Here is a 23,525-nt window from a genome sequence, read left to right as displayed (position 1 = left end):
GGGTATCTGTCTTTCTCTGTATGGCTTATTTCACTTAACATAACACTCTCCACTTCCATCCACGTTGCTACAAAGGACCATATTTCATTCTTTCTCATTGCCATGTAGTACTCCATTGTGTATATAAACCACAATTTTTTTATCCATTCATCAGTTGATGGACATTTAGGCTCTTTCCATAATTTGGCTATTGTTGAAAGTGCTGCTATAAACATTGGGGTACAAGTGCCCCTATACATCAGCTCTCCTGTAGCCCTTGGGTCAATTCCTAGCAGTGCTACTGCTGGGTCATAGGGTAGGCCTACTTTTAATTTTTTGAGGAACCTCTACACTGTTTTCCAGAGTGGCTGCACCAGTTTGCATTCCCACCAACAGTGCAAGAGGGTTCCCATTTCTCCACATCCTCTCCAGCATCTATAGTCTCCTAATTTGTTCATTTTGGCCACTCTGACTGGTGTGAGGTGATATCTCAGTGTGGTTTTGATTTGTATTTCCCTGATGAGGAGCGACGTTGAGCATCTTTTCATGTGCCTGTTGGCCATCCGGACGTCTTCTTTAGAGAAGTGTCTATTCATGTTTTCTGCCCATTTCTTCACTGGATTATTTGTTTTTCGGGTGTGGAGTTTGGTGAGCTCTTTATAGATTTTGGATACTAGCCCTTTGTCTGATATGTCATTTGCAAATATCTTCCCATTCCGTCGGTTGCCTTTTAGTTTTATTGGTTGTTTCCTTCGTTGTGCAGAAGCTTTTTATCTTCATGAGGTCCCAATAGTTCATTTTTGCTTTTAATTCCCTTGCCTTTGGGGATGTGTCAAGTAAGAAATTGCTACGGCTGAGGTCAGAGAGGTCTTTTCCTGCTTTCTCCTCTAGGGTTTTGATGGTTTTCTGTCTCACATTCAGGTCCTTTATCCATTTTGAGTTTATTTTTGTGAACGGTGTGAGAAAGTGGTCTAGTTTCAACCTTCTGCATGTTGCTGTCCGGTTCTCCCAGCACCATTTGTTAAAGAGACCGTCTTTTTTCCATTGGATATTCTTTCCTGCTTTGTCAAAGATTAGTTGGCCATACTTTTGTGGGTCTAGTTCTGGGGTTTCTATTCTATTCCATTGGTCTATGGGTCTGTTTTTGTGCCAATACCATGCTGTCTTGATGATTACAGCTTTGTAGTAGAGGCTAAAGTCTGGGATTGTGATGCCTCCTGCTTTGGTCTTCTTCAAAATTGCTTTGGCTATTCGGGGTAGAATTTCTTTACTAACACAGAAAGATCCTTAAAAATACTAAGTGAAAACAGAGTTTGCATAATAATAGTATTAATGATAATAATAGTAATTATTATTATAAACACTTGTGAAGTATGTACTATATTCTAAGTATTTTACCTTCGTTACACATTTCTCACCAAAACCCCATGAGGTGGGTGCTAAGTGAAATCCTCATTTTATGAATAAGGAAACTGAGCACAGTATTGTCAAGTAATTTGCCCAAGGTCACAAAATTAGTGTCAGAGACAGTGTCTGGCTTGAGGATCAGTGCTCTTACCTGGTTCTGTTCTATGTATGTTAAAAAATGTATTAAATATGCGTGTGTAAATATACACCTGTGTGTATGGATATGGGTGTGTATACATACATCCGTGTACATGTATGTATTCATATGTGAACAGAACATGGCACTTAATACAACCTCTAAACTGTTAGCAGTTGCTTTCTTTAAAGAGTGGGTAGGGGAGGAAGAGGGGAAGATACTTTTTATGTAATACAAGTCTATTTTGCTTGTTTGCTTTTGTTATGAGGAATATTATTTTTTAGTATTTCTTTCACAGAAGATAGTTCCCAAAATAAAACTTTCTAGTTATTTGTCTTCTGCTGCTAGCAATTAAGGAAGAAATCTGGCCATTTTTCCTTATTGTTAAAAAGTTATTCATTTAGCAAAAACATTTAAACGGTGCTAGCTATCCCACCTGTCCTTGTCCTTAGGGAGTTCACTGCCTACTGGAACAGACTGACATATAAACATGTAATTCCAGAGCCTCTATAATGGGGATGTACAAAGACAGGGTGCGAGGGGCACAAAAGGAGAGATATCAATTCTATGGAGGTAGTGGAGGGACAGTGTGAAGGAAGGTACCCAAAGAGGCAGTAATGCTTTGGCTAAATACTAAAGGAAAAGTAAGAGTTTCTCAGGAGACTGGGGAGAGGAGAGAGAGAGAAAGCAACCCAGATGGAAAGAATAATGGGAGCAAAGACACAGAAACAGGAACCCACATTTTTCTTCACGGAACTGGCCATAATTTAATTTAGTTGCAGCTTAGGGAGGGAAATGTGAGGATTGCCTCTGGAGATGTAGGCAGAAACCACATCCCCTAAGTCCTTGTGGGCCATGTTAAGAACTTCATTCTGGGCACCAGTGTTTCAGAATATTCAAAAAACAAAGGAGTTCATAGAATAACTCAAAAGATATGGATCAAAAGATATACACAAAATGGAATATTATCCAGCATTTAAAAGGAAGGAAATTCTGACACATGCTACAAGTAGATAAACCTTGAAAGCATTATGCTAAGAGAAATATCAGACACAAAAGGACAAATACTGTATAATTCCACTTACAGGAGGTACTTAGAAGAGTCAGATTCATAAAGACAGAAAGAATAGTGGTCACTAGAGGTTGAGGTGAGGAGGAATGGGAAAGACTGTTTAGTGGTTACATAATTTTAGTTAGCGATGATGAAGAAGTTCTGGAGATGGGTAGTGGTGAGAGTTGCACAATAATGTGAATGTACTTAGTGCCACTGAATTGTACACCCAGTGGTAAAATGAACTTTACACTAAGCATATTTTACCATAACAATAAAACAGGTTAAGATGGTAAATTTTATGTGTATTTCATCACAATTTAAAAGTAAGGGCTAAAAGAAATAAAAAAGATAGATGAAATATATAGAAAAATAATTCAAAGTTCTTTTTCTGACATTAATATTAGATATGTCATTTCTTTGTTGAAGCTGATAATAATGATTTGTTTCAGTTATGTAATAATTGACTGCCACTTACTGAAAACTAGCTCTGCACTAGCTTAACATCCATAGAGATAGGGAGATGCCGGCCCAAAGAGGTCAACTAATTGGCACACAGCTAGTGACAGGGCATTTGTAGGAATCCCAGAATTGGAACGCACCTCCCAAACCCTTACTCTTGTCATCAACGCATAAGCTGATTGATTATCTTACTACTTTTTTGGATATGTCTACATTTTTCTTAAACAAATTTTCCTTTGATCTGCAAAGAAAGTATTGTTTGGTGTTTCTGAGTTCAGAAAATGTAAGAAGCCCGAGGGAATGCAGAATGAAACGCTTGGTGTTTACTTTTATCCACGTGTGATACTCTTGAAGGGCTTTGACCTTCTGCAGGAGAGACCAAAAGAACAAGGTCTAGACGCGCACACCTTGAGAATAAGTCAGCCAGCCACCTGTTACCGAGGGGAGGATGGTCTGTACTTTTGTTGCGGCTGTTATCTGGAGAATACGGCTTCCAGTCCCCTTGCCTCCAGCCTCCCCAGCTGTAGGTACGCGGCCGCTGATAGACCCAGCGCAGGCTCGCGCGCAGGCGCCGGGCGGCCGCGGCGTTCGGTGAATTTGCTTTGCCGCCTGGCGCTCAGGTGTCCCCGAGTGGTTGCTCTTTGGCTTCCTTTCCTTCTTTGCCCGGGACTGAGGGTCGCCGCCGCCCCTTCTCCAGGCCCTCTCCAACCCCTACCCAGACCAATCCTGGCGCGGCCCCTACCCTCTGACCCCGCGTTGCACAATGCCCGAGCCCAGTCCCCAAGGGTGTGAAACCCAGCGTTCCTGCCCCTGGGCGGGGACGGGCGGCTACCGTGCGGGGAGCCGAGGCGGCGAGCGCGCAGCCGACACAGCCCGCAGACCAGGGCCCCGCGAGTCCCCCGGGAACTACCGCCACAGGCCCCCCGCGCCGCCCGGCCCTGCCGCCGGGCCCGCCCGCCGCTCCTCTCACAGGCCGCCGCCGCCGCAGCCATGGCGGAAGTTCATAGACGTCAGCATGCCCGGGTTAAAGGAGAAGCCCCCGCGAAATCCTCCACACACAGACATGAGGAGGAGTTGGGGATGGCGTCGGCCGAAACGCTGACGGTGTTCCTGAAGCTGCTGGCCGCCGGCTTTTACGGCGTGAGCTCCTTCCTGATCGTGGTGGTCAACAAAAGCGTGCTTACCAATTACAGGTAGGGCCGAGGCGGCGGCGGCGGCCGAGGCCGTGGGGAGGAGCGCGCGGCTGCGGCGGGGCGCCGGCTCCTTGGACTTAACGCTGCCAAAGTTGAAGCTGAACAAAGTTGGGCGGGCGCCGGAGAGGGCTGGCGGCGGACGCGCGGCCCGGGCGGCGGGGCCGGCTTGGCGCATGGGCCGGGGTGCAGGTCCCGCTCTGGGCGCGGGGCCCCGGACGGCCCGGCGCGCGTACCCGCCTCGGTGGGAAAGCGCCCGCCGTGCCTACTGTGCAGCGCCCAGGAGACCTTGCCCTGCGGAGTAACGGAGCGGAGTTGCTTCGTGACTTTTGGCTCCCGTTGCATGCCAGGCTGGGAGCAGAGTGAGGGATGCCTTCCCTTCCCGGCATCCTGGGCTGGGGTCCGGGGCTTTAGGGTTCCTCGAGTTTGCTGACAGCCTCTGGGGACGTGCGCATCCTCAAGCTCTTTTAAGATTCTGACGCTGTCACTGGGACCCTGAGGCAGAAGCAGCATTTTTGTTTTAAAGATGTGAAACCGTTGAAGACACCTATGTCTGTCTTCTTCACCGCTTGAAAAATCTGTTGGAGGCAGCTGACTGAAATTGTGGAATCGGACAAGATGAGACAAGTGGCCGCCCGAGGCTACAGAATCAGGGGTGTTGCCTGACAACCAGCAGGGATTTTTCTCAGATTTTCATTTGGATAAAAGGCAGATGTTGGTGTTTGTATCAAAATGCATTTAAATTGAATCGACAGAGCTACGTTTGGGTTTTCCTGACCCCGTATTTTTCTCTCTCTACCTTTTTTGTAGATTTCCCTCCTCACTATGTGTTGGACTTGGCCAGGTTAGTTGGAATCTTCAGCATTACGTGGTTTATGTCGTTCGAACTTATGTGTGTGTCTTTATATGTAGAACAGTGAATCTGTGTTCTCTGTTTACAGATGGTGGCCACAGTGGCAGTTCTCTGGGTGGGAAAGGCGCTCAGAGTAGTCAAGTTTCCTGACCTTGACAGAAATGTACCTCGAAAGGTAAAATAGTAATAATAGCAATAATAATGATAATGATAATAATAATACTAGTGCTTTTTGCTGAAAAGAAGTCCCTATATATTTTTGTCAGTGCTCCGCCTATTTAAAAATTGCCCAGAGTGGGTATAGTGAAGGTAAGAATAAATTTAGTAATATGTGTTTTAAAAAGGCCTACACACTCTGTAAAATTAAGGGAAAAAAGCCCCCTGAGATCTTGTGTTGTTTTAATCGATGAACACTTATTGGGAGGACAGCTGTTTTGCATTTTTACATCCATCTAATCCAGCCAGTGTATCCTGCATTCGTTGTTGTTTGGGTTTGTTTTCTTATTTTTCCGTCTGCCTATGCTTAACTCCATGTGAAGATGAAATGCCTTTCCTTTTTCTGCCATGGGCTAATCCATTATATTTTAAAGCAGGTGATGTTACTGTCTCCTATGCTTTGATCATATTCATATTTCTGTTTTCTTTTTCCTTCTCCATTCTTCCCTCTCTCTGCCACAATAGTGCTGTTTATCCAGGAATAATGTTTTTTGGGTGCTTCACGGGGGCCAAAAATGTGTGTGAGTTCTAATCTTATGTTTTAAGTGGAAAGATTTTGATCATATAAACAAAACTGTTTCTGTTTGAAAGGACCTTGTTTTAGCTATCTTTATTATTGAGTTTTGTTATCCCTTTTTAAATTTTCTAGACGTTTCCACTACCTCTACTATATTTTGGGAACCAAATCACGGGACTGTTCAGCACAAAGAAACTGAAGTATGGATAACTTTATTTTACTAGTGAGGTTAATATAATGTATTCTTAAAACTGTACTTGAATGTCAAATATTTAACACATTGTTTTTGATTTTGGAAGAAAATGAAAGGACCGGAAAGCTTCTGTTAGTAAATAATGAAGATTACACCAAAAAGATTTTAGTTTAAATTCTTTAAGTTTGAATAGAAAGAGTTTTATTTGCTTTGGGTTTTTTTTCCCTCCTCACTTTGCTAATAGAAGTCTTAAAATGTTATAAAATGCTGTGATAGGAGATTTTCATTATTTTTCCAGACCTATATAGTAGTGGAGAGTATATGTTAGGCTTCTGGGGTTTCAATTCTTTAATACAATTTATAAATATCATATTTTAAGCAAATTCTGCAAGCAAAATCAGAGGGTGGTATGAGAACTTTTGTAGTGTTTCTTTTAACATGAAGTAGTTAAAATAACATCAGATGGAACTCTGATACAAATATTGTACCCATGGCCATATCACTGTAGAAGCAGCGTATTCACTTCTAGAAAAAAGCAGTAGTTCGCTGCTCTACAACAAAACTGTTTAATTATCCTCTAACCTCCCAATTCTTGGCTTCTCCACTTGAGGAGTATAGTATGTATTGGGTGTATGTGATACTAAAATTATACACATAGGGAAGCTGTTTAACAGAAATCCATGGTTTCACTACTTCCACTTAAGGTAAACCTTTGGCATAGTAGATGATTGTAAAACAATGGGGAGATCTCTGAGGATGAGAGACAAAGCGTTTTTCATTTCTTCTTTCTCCAGACCCAAGAAACCTGACAGAATAACCATGATGATATCTCTGGGAGAGGGTTCATGGAAGTTAGATTTCTCATGGGTGGGGCATCCTTTTCCATCTCATTATCCACTTGGAAAGAAATGCAGACATGCTACAAAGTGCTGCTTCTATAGAATTTGCTCTTCTTCATCCATTGTCATCCATCTATCCATCTTCAGCCTATTTTTTATTGCCAGCTAAGTATAAGGCACTTTGGAGTGAGATGAGATATATTCAGAAATAATTATATCACAAGAGGATATGTGTTTGACTAGTGCAAGCAAAATGCTGTGGTAATTTAGAGGAAGACCAAAGTATTTCACAAAAGGACAATCAAGGAGTGTTTCATGTGGGTAGATTATCATAGATGCTTTTTGGAGGGTTGGACATGTTCAGGGGGAGTGGAGTGGGTGGGAAGTAAGGTCAGTCTAGTAAAAAAGGAAGACTAACATGGTTACTTTTAAAGGTATTTGTATAAAAGTAGAGTGAGATAAAGTGGCTGTTATTAGTCTTTGATAATAGATACATGATCTCTACCATTTTTTATAGTTAGCTTGGTATTTCTCACTTCTAGTAGTTTTATAAAAGCAATTCTTTCAGCTTTCAAATAAGAATCCTAGAAAGAAATAAAGGTTTAATCACAGATTAATCAATATGGAATGGAATTAACCGGCATAATGGAAGGAAGAGATTAACATTATTTTAAGATATTTGGGGAGTCTTAGTTAAAAAAGTAAATTGTTAAACTTTATTTTACCTAATCATATTTTTTTCCTTTTTTTTTTTTTTTTTTTTTTTTTTTTTTTTTTTTTTTGCAGCTTGCCAATGTTTACAGTTCTGAGAAGGTTCTCCATCCTGTTTACAATGTTTGCTGAAGGAGTTTTACTCAAGTGAGCTAATTTCTAATATATGTAGTCTTTAACAAACTTTTAATTATCTTGAAAAGGGGCCCAGCATATGTGAAATAGTAAAATTATTTGTCTTGTTTCAACTTTATCTTTTGAGAAGTTTAAGCAACTTTCTTCCTTTGCTATAGGAATTGATAGTTTATGGGAGCAGTAGTTGGGAAGATTATGAATTGTAGTAGTTGGAATCTGTCTGAACATGAGATATACTTCTAAGAATTCCTGTACTTACTGTTGCCACTGGGTGAAGCTGGGTCAGAAACATCAGTATAGGTTTTAAATAGTGTTCATGTCTTGGCTACTTTTACCACAAGTGTGTGTGACCTTTTTCTACTTAAAGAAATTCTGATTTACAAAAATGCAAACTCAATAATGGTAAATATAAGAATCAAAATATGAATACACTTTTTTGTATAACTTTTTGCTTCATGTAAAGGGGTTCTTTGAAATATCCAATTTCTTGGAAGCATTTAAAATATGATTGTTTATAGCTTTTTTTAAAGAAAACACACACACACACACACATATATATATATTTTTTTTTTGGCTGTGTTGCAGATTGAGTCTTTGTGAATAACTAAAGGCACATGTATGTGTTTTTTAATTGTTTTATTTTGTAGGAAGACTTTTTCTTGGGGTATTAAGATGACCGTATTTGCAATGATTATTGGAGCCTTTGTAGCTGCCAGGTAAGAATGTATTAAGAACATATTGGAAATTATCAATAATTATTAATAATAATCAATTACCAGTAAAGAGATTTTTTTATAGGCTAAGTAAGAATCATGTCTTTGAAAACATCCAAAAGACTCTTCAGAGAGTTCAATCTTTTTGGCTGTATTAAGGTCAAGGCTGGCAAAATCTGATTCTTCTACTTATTGAGCACATACCATATGCCATGTTTGGCATTTTACACATATTACTTATGCATTCTTTACAACAACTCTGAAAGCTATGGGTATAATTTTCCTATTTTTAGTTGAAGAAACTGAAACCTGAGTTCAGTAACTTGGTCAAGGTTACACAGCTAGAAAATGGCAGAGCCGGAATTTGAATTTGTGCCTGACTCCAGAGCCTGTGTGCTTTTATAAATCATGTGGTATTCGTTTACTTTGCATAGTGCTAAAGAAAATAGTGTCTTAGAAAAGGCAGATGATAATGAATTATTTGCCTTGTGGAATAATAAAGAATAGAATTTCTTTATTTGTCCTCACTTAAGATATATCACAAATGCCATAACTTAGACATTCTGTTAAATTACTGAAGCTTTTTCCATTGTTCTTAAGTTTAAGTTTTAAAATGCAGGAAGAGGAGCACCTGGGTCACTCAGTCATTTCAGGTCATGATCTCATAGTTCTCTGCTCCTACCCTGTGTGCACATATGCTCTCTCTCTTTCTCAAAAATAAATTAATTTATTAATTAACTAATTAATATTTAAAACGTAGGGTGAAAATGTATGCCCAAAGACTCAGAAAATTAAAGTTATAGCTAGAGGCCTTCTACATTTTACTTAGCCCAAGGCATACGTACGTGGGGTTGCTAATGACACAAATTCTGCCCGGCATACATTTTCCATCTGGGAATTCAGTGCGCTTCTTGGATTAGCTCATTTACCTTCATCATCCCTGTGGTATAGGCAGGAGGAAATATTAAAGTCAGATTCTATTCTACCCTAAATTTCCAAGTGAAATTGCATTCCTTTTTTTTTTTTTTTTTAAAGATAGAATAGTTACTAGAATTTTATTATATAGCTAACTATTTTTCCCTTTAGGTGATATTGCCTCCTTGAAGAAAAATTGTATATGAGCCTTTAACCTTTCTTTTTAGTGATGCCCTGCTAGTCTTTGAAGCATTTCCTTGAAGCTGGTGGGGCCCCAAACAGAGTCAAACAACAGGAGTTCCTCGGGGCCAACCCTGGCCTGCAGATTTGGACCAGCCTTATCTAATCAGAACCTTTTACTTGGGAAACAGATTGGGTGGAAGGGAGTCTGAAGTTAAAAGGCTGTCAGGCTGTTTGGAAAAGGGACTGTACATGGGCTAGTTCTGCCTAAAATAGCAGTGGCATAGAGCTCCTTAGAAGTCTCATTCCATGTACTAGTTAGCTATAAATATATACTAGTTTTGCACAATCACAGAATGTGGAATGTGGGGCCGCTATTTTAGCTAGGGTGCTAACATTTAATGAAGACATACTCTTCTTAGATTTTCAGTATTCTGTTCAGTTTACTAAGTTCTTATCTTGTGCCTGGTGGTCAACTAAATAATAGAAAATTTTAATTTCCCTAATCCTGCTAGTTATACCTGGTAGGCTTTTAAAGCAGTCATTTAAGTATTTGAGTTCCTACTATGTGCTTAGACACTATTGTAGCTTGATCTCAGAACTAGCTATAATCTATACCTCAGATATTCCACCCAGTGACCCAACCACTTGTACAGCCTGCCTTTTGTGTGAATGAATCCTTGGAAAAGTGACATGTTAACAGCTTCATCTTTTTGGTTTCCTTGTCTTTGAAATTGAGTTCCAGTGCCTTCTTCCTGCTTCAGATGTATCATAATGGTGAATTTGGTTACTTGGTCTTGTCTGACTTTGATTTCAGAGCAGTGTTATATTAACTGATGTGATTGATTAATTACTAATGACTATGTTTAGGTGTTAGTATGTCTCATTTCTGAAGACTTCCCTATTGAGTATGAAATTGCAAACTATAACCAGGAATCAAGAAATACTAATAGCTGGTAAAATGCCTAATGTTCACTTACCTAGATAAGAATATGTTCTTCCATATATTGTACTTCAGACCTACTTAAAATTACATGCATGTTCTTTAAATGTAAGTTATTAAAGTGTTGCTTGTGTTTTACAGCTCTGACTTGGCATTTGACCTGGAAGGATATGTTTTCATTCTGATAAATGATGTCCTGACAGCAGCAAATGGCGCATATGTAAAACAGAAATTAGATTCAAAAGTAGGTAGCAATCTACATCTTTAAGAGATGTTTACTGTTGTTAGGAGTGGTAATGTCAATTTGTCAGGAAAAAAGCAGAAAATAAAGAAATACTCAGGAGAGAGGGGAAAGACCTAGGGATCTCTGAAGGTAAAATATCTGTATGTTGCTGCTCACGTAAAAAACTTTATTTTTCAGTTATTACAATTAGATTTTATTCTTATTCCTTTTCTGGAAAGGATTGGGTGAATATTGACTTTGGGAGAGGGAAATAATTAAGGGTGTTCATTGGAGAAAAGTGTCATAAATGTTCATGGCTGTGAACTGGACAAGAAGGAAATATCTGGAAGACCTTAAGCAGATTTGAGGAGTGAGTGTTGAAAGGAGCTGCAGAACAAGAATGGACTTTGCATATTTGTCCCACAAATAATGGGAAAGCATTTAGGGAGCATTAGTATCATTCTCTCTCAAGAGCAATGCTGGATTCCTTGGCCTAGATCTCGTACACATGAATGTTACATACCCAGCTCTTTTAACTTGCAGTATGCTTTAAAGATATTTTTTGTTGGTCTGTTATACACTTTGAATATATATATACTAAATTTTATTTTTAGGTCAAGCCATAAAGCAGAGAATTTGAGTCACATTGCTTTTACTACATTATGGTATAAGTTCACATTATTGTAAGAAGAAGCTATGTGGAACTCAGCTGTATACATCATAGGGTTGTTATTGAAAGAATTGCCCTTTTTATCATGATGTATCCCCTATAAGGACCCACATGAGATACTGTCACCATAGTTTTTTCTAAACAGTGGTACATTTTTTATCTCATATTTAAATCTTGTATTTCCCTACCCATGTTTTCTCTTCTAAGTCAGATGACCTTCTCTGCTTAGTTTTTAGTCTGCCCTATTATATGTACAATATTTCTGAAACTCCTTCAGACCATTTTTTGGAGTTCAGATTGTAAGTACAAATGCCCTACCTAGTCAGTAGTAGTATTAGTGTCAGGTTTGTATTGTCTTGGCAGGGGGCTTTGCCTTCTTCAGAAAGAGCCATGGAATGAATGTCCTAGTAGTTTTCATTATTCTCAGAGATTGTTTATTTTGAAGGTCTTTGAAGAATAGGGACAATGTGGATTGTTTCCAACAATTTTTTCTTAAGTATACCTTTTATGTCTTATTCTTCATTTATTTGTCTTGATGACTTTGTATGATGATTGTATTTTAGTGGAAGCTACTACTATTAAATAATTTTTATCTTTTTGAAATAAAGAAAAGGGAACAGTTAGAGATTTAGTTTTACTCTGTTTTTTTCTCAGCCCATTTGCTGCTTTGGAAAATATGTACCAGTAATAACATTCCATTTGTCCATCAGCCTCAGCTGTCTAAAACCGTACTGACCAATAGAATTTTCTGTGTTGATAGAAATATTCTCTATCTCTACTGTCCATTTTCTGTAGCTACCAGCCACATGTGGCTGTTGAGGTACAACTGAGGAACTGAATTAGTAGTTTAAATATAATTAAGTTGAAATAGCTGCATATGGCTAGTAACTACTGTATTGGACAGCACAATCTAGAGTATATTCTAGAACCTGGACAAAAGCAAAGAGAGTTTCTGCTATTTCATTCCCATAAGAGTCCTTCATTTCCTCTCTTAAAAATGACTTAGGACTCATTTGTATTAGAACTTTTAAGCATATTGATCTGCTTTTCGTACCTCATAGATTGGGAGCAACATACTAGAAGATGGAATTCTAGTTAGAGGCAGAGAGGCAGTGGTATAAAAGGTCAGCTAACAACAAAAGAAAGAAACAGGAAAACTATAAAAGATAGAAGTAATTAAACAGGGTATGAAATTGCAAAAACAGGGTGATTAAACAGCATTAAGGAAATCACAACATCATATAAGGACCTAATACAGTAATGCATGTTTATGATGATGCCCTCAATTGAATTTTAGTCAATATACTATGTTTAAGAAGGCAGGGAAGAAGATATTCAAGACAATTAAAAAGAATTTGGTATTTGTCCGTTATCTGGATAGGGTGTGCGTGTGTGTGTGTGGCATCCTTACTTACCAGGTCACACTCATGTCTCTGGCTGACTGGGTATCTGTTGTTAAAGGTTGTTTGTTCTATGGCTTTTTTTTTTTTTCTGCCTTAGAAATGAGGCACATCTTTTCATTGATGCTTTTGGTGGCCATAGAAATCAGTTATATGGTTTATCTGAGAGGCAGTATGGCCACACTGAGATGCTGTTAATAAATCAGAAGTTTTATTACCTGTAATTTCAGGAATGCTTAAATCATGGTCCTTTGAGCATGAGTCACGTGACATTAAGATTTAGTGCTGCATTTCAGACCTGAATGCAACTATTGAGTTTAAAACATTTCTAACTTTAAAGAAATCACAAATAATACATATTAGAAATAGTAGAAAGTATAATAGAAGTAGTAGAAAATGTAGATAAGCAAGAGGAAGAAAAGATAAATCTCAATTCTACCATCAAGTGAGAAGCGCAGTTTTGGAGGATAAGAGTATGTGAGCATTTGCATGTGTATGTACATGTTTAACTGTGTAAAATTTTAAAACAGCAATAATATATAATGTTTTCTAGTCTGTTTTTCACTTAGTGCAGTTTCATGAACATGTTTACTTATCAGTATTATTTAACATTTTTAGTGGTCACATAATATTTCATTGTTTGGTTGTATCTAATCAACTGGTTTTCTGTTGTTGAGTATTTGTTTCCAGTTTTCCAAAGCTCCTTTTGAGAAGGTAGTTTGACTTTTTACATTGTTCAGTGATCTTTCATCACAGAAGTTAGGCAGATATCATGCCTCCATCCTCACTACTTCATCCCCATCTTGCCTTTACCCTCCTCCCCCCGCCCCAAACTCTGGCCTGCTTCTTCAGGTGACTGCTTCCAGTTGAATGTCTTAGAAGTGTGTAATGAAAAGTGGACCCAGAGTTCTCATAGGCTCCCTGTGTTTGAAGGTGTATTGGCCCAGTAGCTGAGGGCACAGCAAATCATACTTTTGGGAGTTGTAGATAGAATAATCTTAATCTTCATTGTACTTCACACATCCATTTTCAGAAATACTTCACTGTCAAGTTATGTCTGTCTGTGTTGGTCTAGGTGTGAGTATGTGTGTCGGTATCTGCCCCCCTGTCTCTCTTAAATGGCATTTTGCTGTGGTTCTAAAAGCTCAAGACTGACTTGGTGACTTTTGATTCAGGACTGTGTTTATATAGAGAGAGGTGTGTATATTCAAAATAAACTTTCCCCTGCTTGCTGTTTTGTGGTAGCCAGTTGAAGTTATTTTTATTTCCCTGGTTTTAAGCACTCAAAGGATTTATTTCAAATAAATTAAAAATGTTGTAGGTTTGATTTTTTTTTTTCTTTTTTTCTTGCTTTTGAAAGCTTAGGTTATTAACGTTTGCAAAACTTAATGACTTGGCTGATTTGCTGTCTATATTGTGGGGGAGGGTGTGTGTGTGTGTGTGATGGTAGTGGAATTCTATATAGAGTTTTGTATATCTGTCTTCTAGAACCAAATGAAACACCTAATTATTTGCTATTCTAGGAGCTGGGAAAATATGGTCTGCTCTATTACAATGCACTGTTCATGATTCTGCCCACTCTGGCCATTGCATATTTTACAGGAGATGCGCAAAAGGTAGGAATTTCTAATTATGATTTAATGGCTTATGTTCTTGAATTTTATTATTATTTGTGGCCACAAGATACACTGTGGGGTTGTTAAAAAGTAATGTGCTTATTGAATGACCAAAAACAGAGTTTATTTTTTAGCTTGCTAATGTCATGCTAACCTTTTTTCTTGGCATGAGTATTGGATGGTACTAAAATGGCTCAAAATAGCTTTGACTGTTAACATAAAAATAGTGAATGCCAACTAGTGTCCTTCTTATGTGTCAGAAGGATAGAGGAAGGGAATTTTCACATCTCTACTAAACTACAAAATAAGAATAGAGGCAGACTATCCTTGAGAAACAAAAAATCCTAAACTAGTAGAATTCTTCAAATCTAAACAAAATATTTGGCATTTCTAAGAAGCTCTCTGTTTTGTTGTACAGTTGTCATGCTGGTTTAAATCCCACGCTGGGTTTTTTCCTTAGGAGATATTTAGCATTATGTGGTAACAGCTACCCACAGTAGAGTAGCAAAATAAATCCACACAAGAATATTTCTTTAAAACAAACCCCCTATTCATAGGAAAAAAATTGATACCATTTTGTTACAATTTACAAAATTTTGCAGACTAAATGGAAACCTAGAATTTTGCCAAGATTTCTATAACAAGATTTCTTTTAATGATTCCCCTGGCTAGTAGTTTCTTCAGAATAAATGTATTGGTTATTTACTCTAATGACGGTGACAAGTCTCACAAATCAGTGGGAGCCAAAATAAAGAAAAGGTTTTGAAAGTAGTTAGACTATTAAAAAATTGTTCTTCAGTCAAAGGTAGAAGACCTTATAAAGCTTATAAAGGCCCTTTGTTTTATTCATCAAGAATGCTTTTTAAAAAACAGCATAGATCATCTTGAACATGTATAAATGTTTTAATGAACTGTGACCTGACTGCTAGCAGGCCTAAAAATGACTCCAAAGTAGGAAATGGAGCTGGTGATCTGACTAATAAAGAGTGCTGAAGAAATATTTTGTGGCTATGGAAAAAGTGGGAAGAGAAACTAACATTTATTGAGTCCCTATTATGTGTTAGTTACTTTACATATGTAATACAATGCAGTCCCCAGAACAGTTCTAGAAAGTTTGAATTATCTCTGTTGTACCAATGTGGAAATAAGGGCTCAGAGAGACTAAGTAACTTGCCCAATGTTACACTGTTGGTGGATAGAGTTAGGGTTTAAACCCAGGCCTGAACTCCAAAGGCCATGGTCTTTCCGCAGTATTCTCTCTCCCTCTAGGAGACTTTGACAGAAATACCTCTTACACTTTAGCTTTGGGGCAAGAATGTAAGGTAAAGTAATCAGGCATGACAGCACAGATGGTTCCAAATCTTGAGGTCAGTCTGTACATGAGAAAGTTGGAAGAATTAATGTGGTTAGGTATTCTATAGACTTGGCAAAATGGAATTCTCATTAATTTGAGACTTTGACTAGTAGCTTGTAGTTACTTGAAAAAATTGACCAAAGGAGATATTTATTCATTCCAGAGTGATGATCATTTAAAAAGAAGTTATTGGCCAGGTTGTAACATAATTCATGCATATTTGAAAGTTCATGCATATTTGAACAGTCAACTTGCAATGTTTCTATATGATTGAGAATGTTTACTCATAGTGAAAAAAGTTGCTTTGCTAACTATATTAGAATGAAATTTAGAATTTCATCTTACTGTTTTTTTCTTTTTTATGCAAAGGAGTAGAATTTGAGTAATCTTTTTGTTATTTCCAACAAAAGTGCCAGGCAAAGGTCAAGAAAGGTTTATTTTGGAAGAAATGTTTTTTTAAGAATGACAGAGTTCACCTGAATACTTTCAAGTTAGGGTGATAAACTAATGGAAGCTGAATTTTATTGCTCTGTAATCACACCCTATCAGCGTTTTGTGTTTCACATAAATGTTTGTTTGTTCTCACTCTTACTATTAATTAATATTATTCTTTAAAAACATTTTTTTTAATGTTTGTTTATTTTTGAGAGAGAGAGAAAGAGTGTGAGTGGGAGAGGGGCAGAAAGAGAGAGAGACACACACAGAATCTGAAGCAGGCTCCAGGCTCTGAGCTGTCAGCACAGAGCCCAACGCGGGGCTTGAACCCCAAGCCATGAGATCATGACCTGAGCCGAAGTCGGATGTTTAACCAAATGAACCACCAAGGCGCCCCAATATTATTCTTATAATATGTTTACTGGGGTGTAGATGGACACACTGGCTGGCAGTCTTAGAATCTCCTGCTCTTTTTCTTAACATTCTCTCCTTCACATGTTCTCCATTTAACATTCTCAAATAGTTAAGTGTTACTGTGTGTCTCATGGTGTTAGGCTCAGGTGATAAGGAAAAAAGATGAATTAGGTGTTTTTCTTACTTTTGAGGACCATACGGTTGTCTTGGGGAGTAGACCTGCCAACATCAGAGCAATAAACTGTTCTAGGTTCTGTGGGAGAAGTGTTTTGGGGGCATCTTGGGATGTAAAATGGAAATGGGTCAATTCTGTCTCCTTGTTGGGGACAAAGTGCCTCATGGAGCTTTGCCTACAAACAAAGTAAAAATATAAGTGACATGAGTAGTGAGTGTTCTTTTAGTAGGTTATGAATTACATTTGAAACTTAGGAAGTAAGAATTCTGTTTGACTCTATGCCTAAATTACTTGTATGCTTATGAGACAAGTCACTGCAATTTCATTTTAAGTTCAATTCAGATGAGTATGTCTGAGCATCTTCATTGGGAATATGTGAGAAATATGCCTTAGTCCTTGCTACACAAAGAAGACACTGGCATGCTACAGAGATGGAATAAGATCTGGCACTGAAGTGCGTGCTTCTCAGTCATACCATAAATATTTAGGTTAGGAGGAAATTGGTGTGGATTGAATATCAGGATTGGCTTTTTAGAAGACATGGGGCTTGGTTTTCTTACCCACTAAATGCAACAAATAAGGCTAACCTGTTCTTGGAGTTGCTGTTAGAGATATAACTTGGAGAGGTGGTTGAGGGGTTTGCTTTTATTCACCAGCGCAGAAACAATGTCCAGAAGCCACCCACAGACAACCTGACGCATCCAGGAGGCCCATAGTGTTCTGTAAGAGGTTGCAGTTTTATTTGCTCCATTGGAAGATTCAGTTTTATAGTAGTCAGTAGGCTGTACATCTGAAGTCCTGGCAAAAAGGTTTCATATTTCAGAGGGCATATGTAGCATGATTTCAGATAAGAGTTTTCTAGTAAGTTGGGTTCATTTTCAGTATGTATCTTTAGACTTGTGCTTTTCCTTCACGGTATACATAGACATTCATTTATGTGCGTGTTTTTTTTTTTTTTTTTTTAAGAGTGGACACTTTTTTGTGGGCCAGCTTATTTTTTTTCTAAGTTTATTTATTTTGAGGGAAAGAGAGAGAGCAGGACAGAGAGAGAGAGAGAGAGAGAGAGAGAGAAAGAGAATATCCCAAAAAGGCTCCGTGCCATCAGCACAGAACCCGATGCAGGGCTTGAACTCACTAAGTGTGAGATCATGACCTGAGATGAAATCAAAAGTCAGATGCTTAACCAGCTGAGCCACCCAGGTGCCTTGGAACAGTTTATCTTTAAATAAAGCTGTTCCCATATTAACAATTTGAGGCTACTTCTGGCCTTTAGGAAGATTTTGCCTATAATGTATGATGCCTTGTACCTGACAGGATGCTTCCATGTAAATAATTTTCCTCAATTCTCATTATATACTTGTGAGGTAGGTTGTTACTTGATTTATAGAGGTTAAGAACATAATTAAGGTTCCACAGTGGCAGAGTTCAGAACTAGAATCTGTCTGACTCCAGAAAGATCTCTTACTGTTTGTCTGGCTACATCTCTCAGAGCCATTTCTGCCTCTCTGACTTATAGGTTTACCCCTGTTTGGGACTTCCATGCAGGGCTTTCTCACAGAACAAGCTATTGAATGTGAGAAATGCCTTCAGAGTAATATTGGAAGTGAAGTTTCTGAAGCTTGGCCTTATCATTACTTAATCTTTTACAAGCAATCATATTTCTTTCATTCAACAAATAGTTACTGAGTGTTTACTCAGGTGCTGTTCTAAATTAAAAAAAAAAAAAAAAAAAAAAAAAGGACCTGTCCCTGCTTAAAGGAGCTTGCAATGCAATGGGTGAGATCAACTAAACATAAATTGTATAATAAGAACTACAAGGAGAAATAGAACAAGGAGGAGAGTGATTGGGGAAGTGCTGCTTGGGATAAGGTGGTTAGAGAAAGCATCTTTCTCAGTTTCATTTGAGCAGGGATTGAACTGAATGGACTGAGGCCAGTTTGCGTGGCACTTTCGAAGGAGTCCTCTAGTTGGAGGTAAGAGCAGGTTCTACGTGCTGAGGTGGAAGTAGGAGGGCCTATAGCTTCTTTACAAGAAGCATTTTCTGAGTAAATGACTACCAGGAGAATCAAGGTGGGTCTTGAAAGATGTGGAGGAAGAGAAACAGAAGGTACATTCCGGGTGGAACAAACATCATGAGCACAGGCATAGCTGCAGGGACCAGCCTCTTCAGTATGCTCAGGCTTTGGCAGTCAAAGACATTGGAGGCCTTCGAAGAGACCTTAGAGAGCATCCAGTTCAAGCCTCTTCTTTCACTGTTGAGGAAGCTGGGGCCCAAAGAGGGCCTAGGACTAGAATCCTGATTTCCTGACTATTACTAGTACTCTCGCTTTTCCCCACCACGTCACACCCTTCCAAGTTGGGACAAGTGCTGCATACAAGAATTTGAAATTTACTCTGCAGATATGACAAGTCCCTAAAAGTTTATGACATAAGAGATAGAATGGAGAGAATTTAGGGCAGAATGCAGAAGCAACATCCAGTTCTGTCCTTGACCACTGTCTGATTTTGGACAGGGCCCTTCTGCTCCCCTACCCTGCTTTGTGAAGTGTAAACTGAGTAGGTTGTATCAACTGAGTTGGTTAGTTCTCTAGGTAGGGCCCTTTCCTGGGCTGAGACAGAATTTCTGAGGAGCAGAAGGTATGCCAGTGTGGAGACTAGGCTGCTGTTTTGATGGTTGGCATGAGCCCAGCTGCTCCCTGACTCCTGAATACCAATGCTTATAAACTTGCTCTCATCCGTTGGACTCCTGGCTTTCTTGACCCAGAGCCATTTTGCATGGAAGCTTTGTATGTATTCTATGAAAAGACCAACAAGATAAATTGTTAAAACACAGTATAAAACTGAATATGGTATGCTACATTTTGAATAAGAAAAAGGGAAAATAGTATATATGCATTGTATTCACTTATTTAAGTAATGAAACTCTGGAAGAATATACATAAGACTAATAAAGTAACCACCAATTCGTGTGTGAGTGTGTGTGTGAGAACAGAATAAATATAGAACAGGAATGGGAGGGAGACTTCTCACTATTTATCTTTTTATATGTTTTTGATTGTAGAGCCATGTGAATGTATCTTAAATTACATTTTATAAAAGGAACAGTAAGAAAAGGATAAAGTTTTTCTATAAATAATGACTATCCTATGATGAATCCTAAAGTTTAAAATAACTGGGGGTGGTGGGACAAATTAATTTGTTCTCATTATTCAGGGTTGCAGACTGTTGACCCCAGCATGCAAATTAAAACAAGATCAGATCCAAATTATTTTTTTTTCAAAATCTCACTGTTAACTTTAGAAGGCAAAGGAAAGAAAAGTTCCCTGTGTTAGGACAGGAATCCAGTAAGAGGGCTCTGAAAGGTCAGCTCCCCAGGGAGGCAGGAGTTCTACAGAGCAGTTGATAGGGCTGACACAGTCTTTAAGCAAGAATTGAAGGCCAAGGAAGAAAAAACCTAAATTACCATAAAAATTGAAAGGCAGGATCCAATTGAACAACGTAACCTAGTGAGCACATAATGCAAATCCTTGGAGGCTTTCTGAGAAACCAAACGTGTGTGTGAATGTGTTTGTGTGTGTGTGTGTAATTTTTTGAAAAAGTTTATTCAGGTTCTCAAAGTCCTGGCTGTACCAGAAACCAAGGAACCAATATAGTCAACGTTTGGTTTTTTAAAACATGGCTTCGAATTTTAAAACATTCTCTTTCTTAAAAAACGATGTTTACAAAAGCCAGCTCACTGTTAATAAAAGATATCTAGTTAACATAGATAAAGGTAGATAAAGTATCAGTTGAATAATTGCTTTCCAAAGTGTCAGTTAGGATAGACTGTGTTTAAACTTGTTAGTTGTTGCTTCCAGAAGGGAATGTCTGCAGCACAAAGCCAGTGATTCACAGTCACAGGAGCTGGAGCCTGGCTTTCTGACAGCATACCCTGCTAGGTGTTCTCATGTAGGGAAGGAGGAACAGACCCCTTGCTGTAGATCTCACAAGGCTGGTACTGTAGGCACTGGTACATTGTATAATGTCTTCATTATACCACTGGTTAAAATTACATGGCTCAGATGAGTTTTACAGGAAAAGTGGAGGTGTCTCTTTTTGCTGACTAAATAATGAAGAATTTTAGGCTGTTGGTTTAGTCCAGAGTTATTAATCTTTTCTGGGTCACTCTAGACCATACAGGCTGATTTCTCAAACCCTGAATTATTCTTTCCACATACACATGTCCTTTCTGCTTTCTGGGCATTGGCATCCTCATACCAAACAAGTGGGTTGATCAGTTATTCTTCAGTTACGAATGACTAGATCTTTCTCTTTGCCATATATGTTGTTTGACTAACAAAGTAATGTTATTAACCATTGTTACCTTCGAGGATATGCCTTTTTTCAAATAAGAGTAAATGACCCTGTTAATAAGCTGGAATGTGTGGTTTTGCAGTTGTATGTAGATTTTATGTAGGTGGTAGAGCCTTGTGAGCAAAGGTAGTGAAGATATCTGGGTCCCAATTCCTTGTCTGAGCCAGGAGGAGGTGGAATAGAAGTGGTGGCAAGTAGTTACAGTAGTGCAGAGGATAGGGTGGGTAACCCAGGACCACTGGCTCCATGAACTTGTCTGGCTTTCCCAAGGTAGGGAGGGAACCTTGGAGATCATTTGCACTACTGATGTTATCTTCCACCTTAGTCAGTTCCCTAACAGTTTACTTTCTAGGATCACATGTTTCAGTTGTTTTCTCAGTAGATTTTTGGGGAAAGAAGTTTCAAAATACAATGGTGTCATTCATCAACTTTTCCTTATTTACCATGAAGCCTAAAACTGAGCAATTTGTTTATTTTTAGACCTTATAGTAAAGGAGTATCAAAGCTTATAAGGTTTCAAAACATGTAAGAAAATATGTCATTTGTGCTTTGGATTTTATTTCAAATAAAGTTGGTGACTCTGCTTAGCAAATTTTCCTTGGAGTGAGAATGGTTATATCTAAGACTCAGGTGAACACTGAAATTATTACATGCTTCTTATTAGGTTAGGGGTGATGAATTGGTGCTTATGTTATCCTGTGTTCATTGTAGACATTGTCAAGTAGTCTTGACGATGCTTCCTTGCTAAAGCCCAGGAATAGCTCTGACTGTTCACCAAGGTAGTGGTTCAGACAGCCAGAATCAGTTGATTAGAGCTGGGAAAGAAGACAAAAACATCTGATTGTATCCCTAGACTTGGTTTTACTGATTATGTGATGTTAGTGCCTAATCTTACTCCTATACTCCCTTTCTTAATTTCCTTAACCTAAACAACTAGAGAACACATTTTTTTTATTAAACTTTTTTTTCAAATATTTTTATTTAACCGAAAGTCTCATCCAAACCAAATGCCTAATTTTCAGAAATGGTAGGTCCATATAACCCATTTGCCCATTGATTTATGCCATGTACTTTTTATGCCTGTGGTGTGTATTGGCTTGTGGTATTACATTGTACCACCAGCACCTGTAGAACCAGAGACTTCATTCAAAACAGAAGGAAAGCTAAGCATCTTTGTATGTGCAGTCTGTAATCACAGCCATTTGAAGATTGCAGGACTTGTGGAAGGGAGCCCATCGAGCTCTGTGTCACACAGTGACCAAGCAGGTCATTTTGTTCACAGTGGCTCTTTATTAGCTATCTTTGGAGGCGGACATTTTATTTGGTTTTAAATGTCCCTCCCCCCATCCTTGATTAACAAAATATATGTTCACTGTGCCTTCTGTATTTCCTGTCTTAGGGAGAAGACAAATATGCATGCAAATCTATCACTGAGAGATAACAGTGGTGATGGAAGTATGTGAATTTTGTGTAAAGTGTCTGCATTTCATTCTCTGAATTGATTTCTCACAAGAGGCAGATGGAGCAGACTGTTGTCTATATTTGTAATATAGGTAGAGGCTTAGGTTAAATGACTTTATGATGGACTCACAGAAAATTAATGCCAGATTTAGAATTTAAATGCCCACTTTTTGGCTCAGTGATCAATAACGATAACTATGTGAAGCTATCTAGAAGAAAAAACTCAGAACATGTTAGCTTGCCTTTGGTTTTTCTTGGTACTTAACTAACAGAACAGGCACTTAGTAGCTGGATGGTTTGGGGAAAGTTACTTAACATTTCTGGACCCGGAAGTATAATAAGCTCTTAATAAGCAGTAGCTTCAATTGTTTTTTTATGCTATCTTTATGATAGGGAGTAGACTCCATTCTACTATGGTAGTGTTTGGGTCATATTTATCCTACAGCTATACTTTCAAATGGCTGCTGCTTGTTCTGTTGTAGCCAAAGATCCATTCCTGTGGCAAAGCAGAGGAATGCAATAGGCTGCTTCTGCTGTAGAGTGGCTTTCTCCAGAGACAGGCCTAGTATTTAGGGAGGGAAAACAATCCTGTGAGAATTGTTTTTCAATTTTTGAATTCTATGTAAATTGAATCATGTTCATGGGATTTATTTTAATATTCTATAGATACAGTTATTAAGTTCCCAGAGGGGACTGTACAGTATGTATTTGGGGCATTTTTCCAAATAAAATGTAATGCTCAGGGTAGAAAAATTTGGGCTTGAGTGTATAGACTCGACCCTACCATGTATTAGCTATGTTACCTAAAGTAAGTTACTCCTCGTCTTCTGGGGATAAGAAGGCTTGGCCTTTCTACCTCACAGGGTTACTTGGGGATCAAATGACATGAGGTATGCAGAAGCATTTTGTAAACTATAAAGCACTCCACAAATATAAGGTAGTACTTGTTTATTGTCACAATTTGTTCCTTCATTTATTAGCAAA

At 38.5% G+C, this 23,525-nt stretch overlaps 1 protein-coding gene across 2 annotated transcripts in view; it reads left to right on the top strand.

Annotated features, from left to right (window-relative positions):
* Positions 1–3,834: 3,834 nt before the first annotated feature.
* Positions 3,835–23,525, top strand: part of SLC35D1 (solute carrier family 35 member D1) — a 54,614-nt gene continuing 34,923 nt past the window's right edge. The window contains exons 1-8 of one of the 2 annotated variants that reach the window (XM_032594320.1): positions 3,835–4,228; positions 5,036–5,069; positions 5,167–5,253; positions 5,944–6,011; positions 7,630–7,701; positions 8,337–8,405; positions 10,582–10,684; positions 14,257–14,349. In XM_032594320.1, coding sequence (XP_032450211.1) covers positions 4,026–4,228; positions 5,036–5,069; positions 5,167–5,253; positions 5,944–6,011; positions 7,630–7,701; positions 8,337–8,405; positions 10,582–10,684; positions 14,257–14,349 — 729 coding nt within the window. In that variant the 5' untranslated portion in view covers positions 3,835–4,025. The remainder of the gene's footprint in view (positions 4,229–5,035; positions 5,070–5,166; positions 5,254–5,943; positions 6,012–7,629; positions 7,702–8,336; positions 8,406–10,581; positions 10,685–14,256; positions 14,350–23,525) is intronic. The other variant, XM_030324787.1, reaches the window with a different exon arrangement.

The sequence above is a fragment of the Lynx canadensis genome, chromosome C1 (genome assembly GCF_007474595.2).
Source record: "Lynx canadensis isolate LIC74 chromosome C1, mLynCan4.pri.v2, whole genome shotgun sequence".
NCBI lineage: Eukaryota > Metazoa > Chordata > Mammalia > Carnivora > Felidae > Lynx > Lynx canadensis.
Note: the sequence above shows the minus strand (reverse complement) of the source record. Positions and strands in the feature narration are given on the sequence as shown.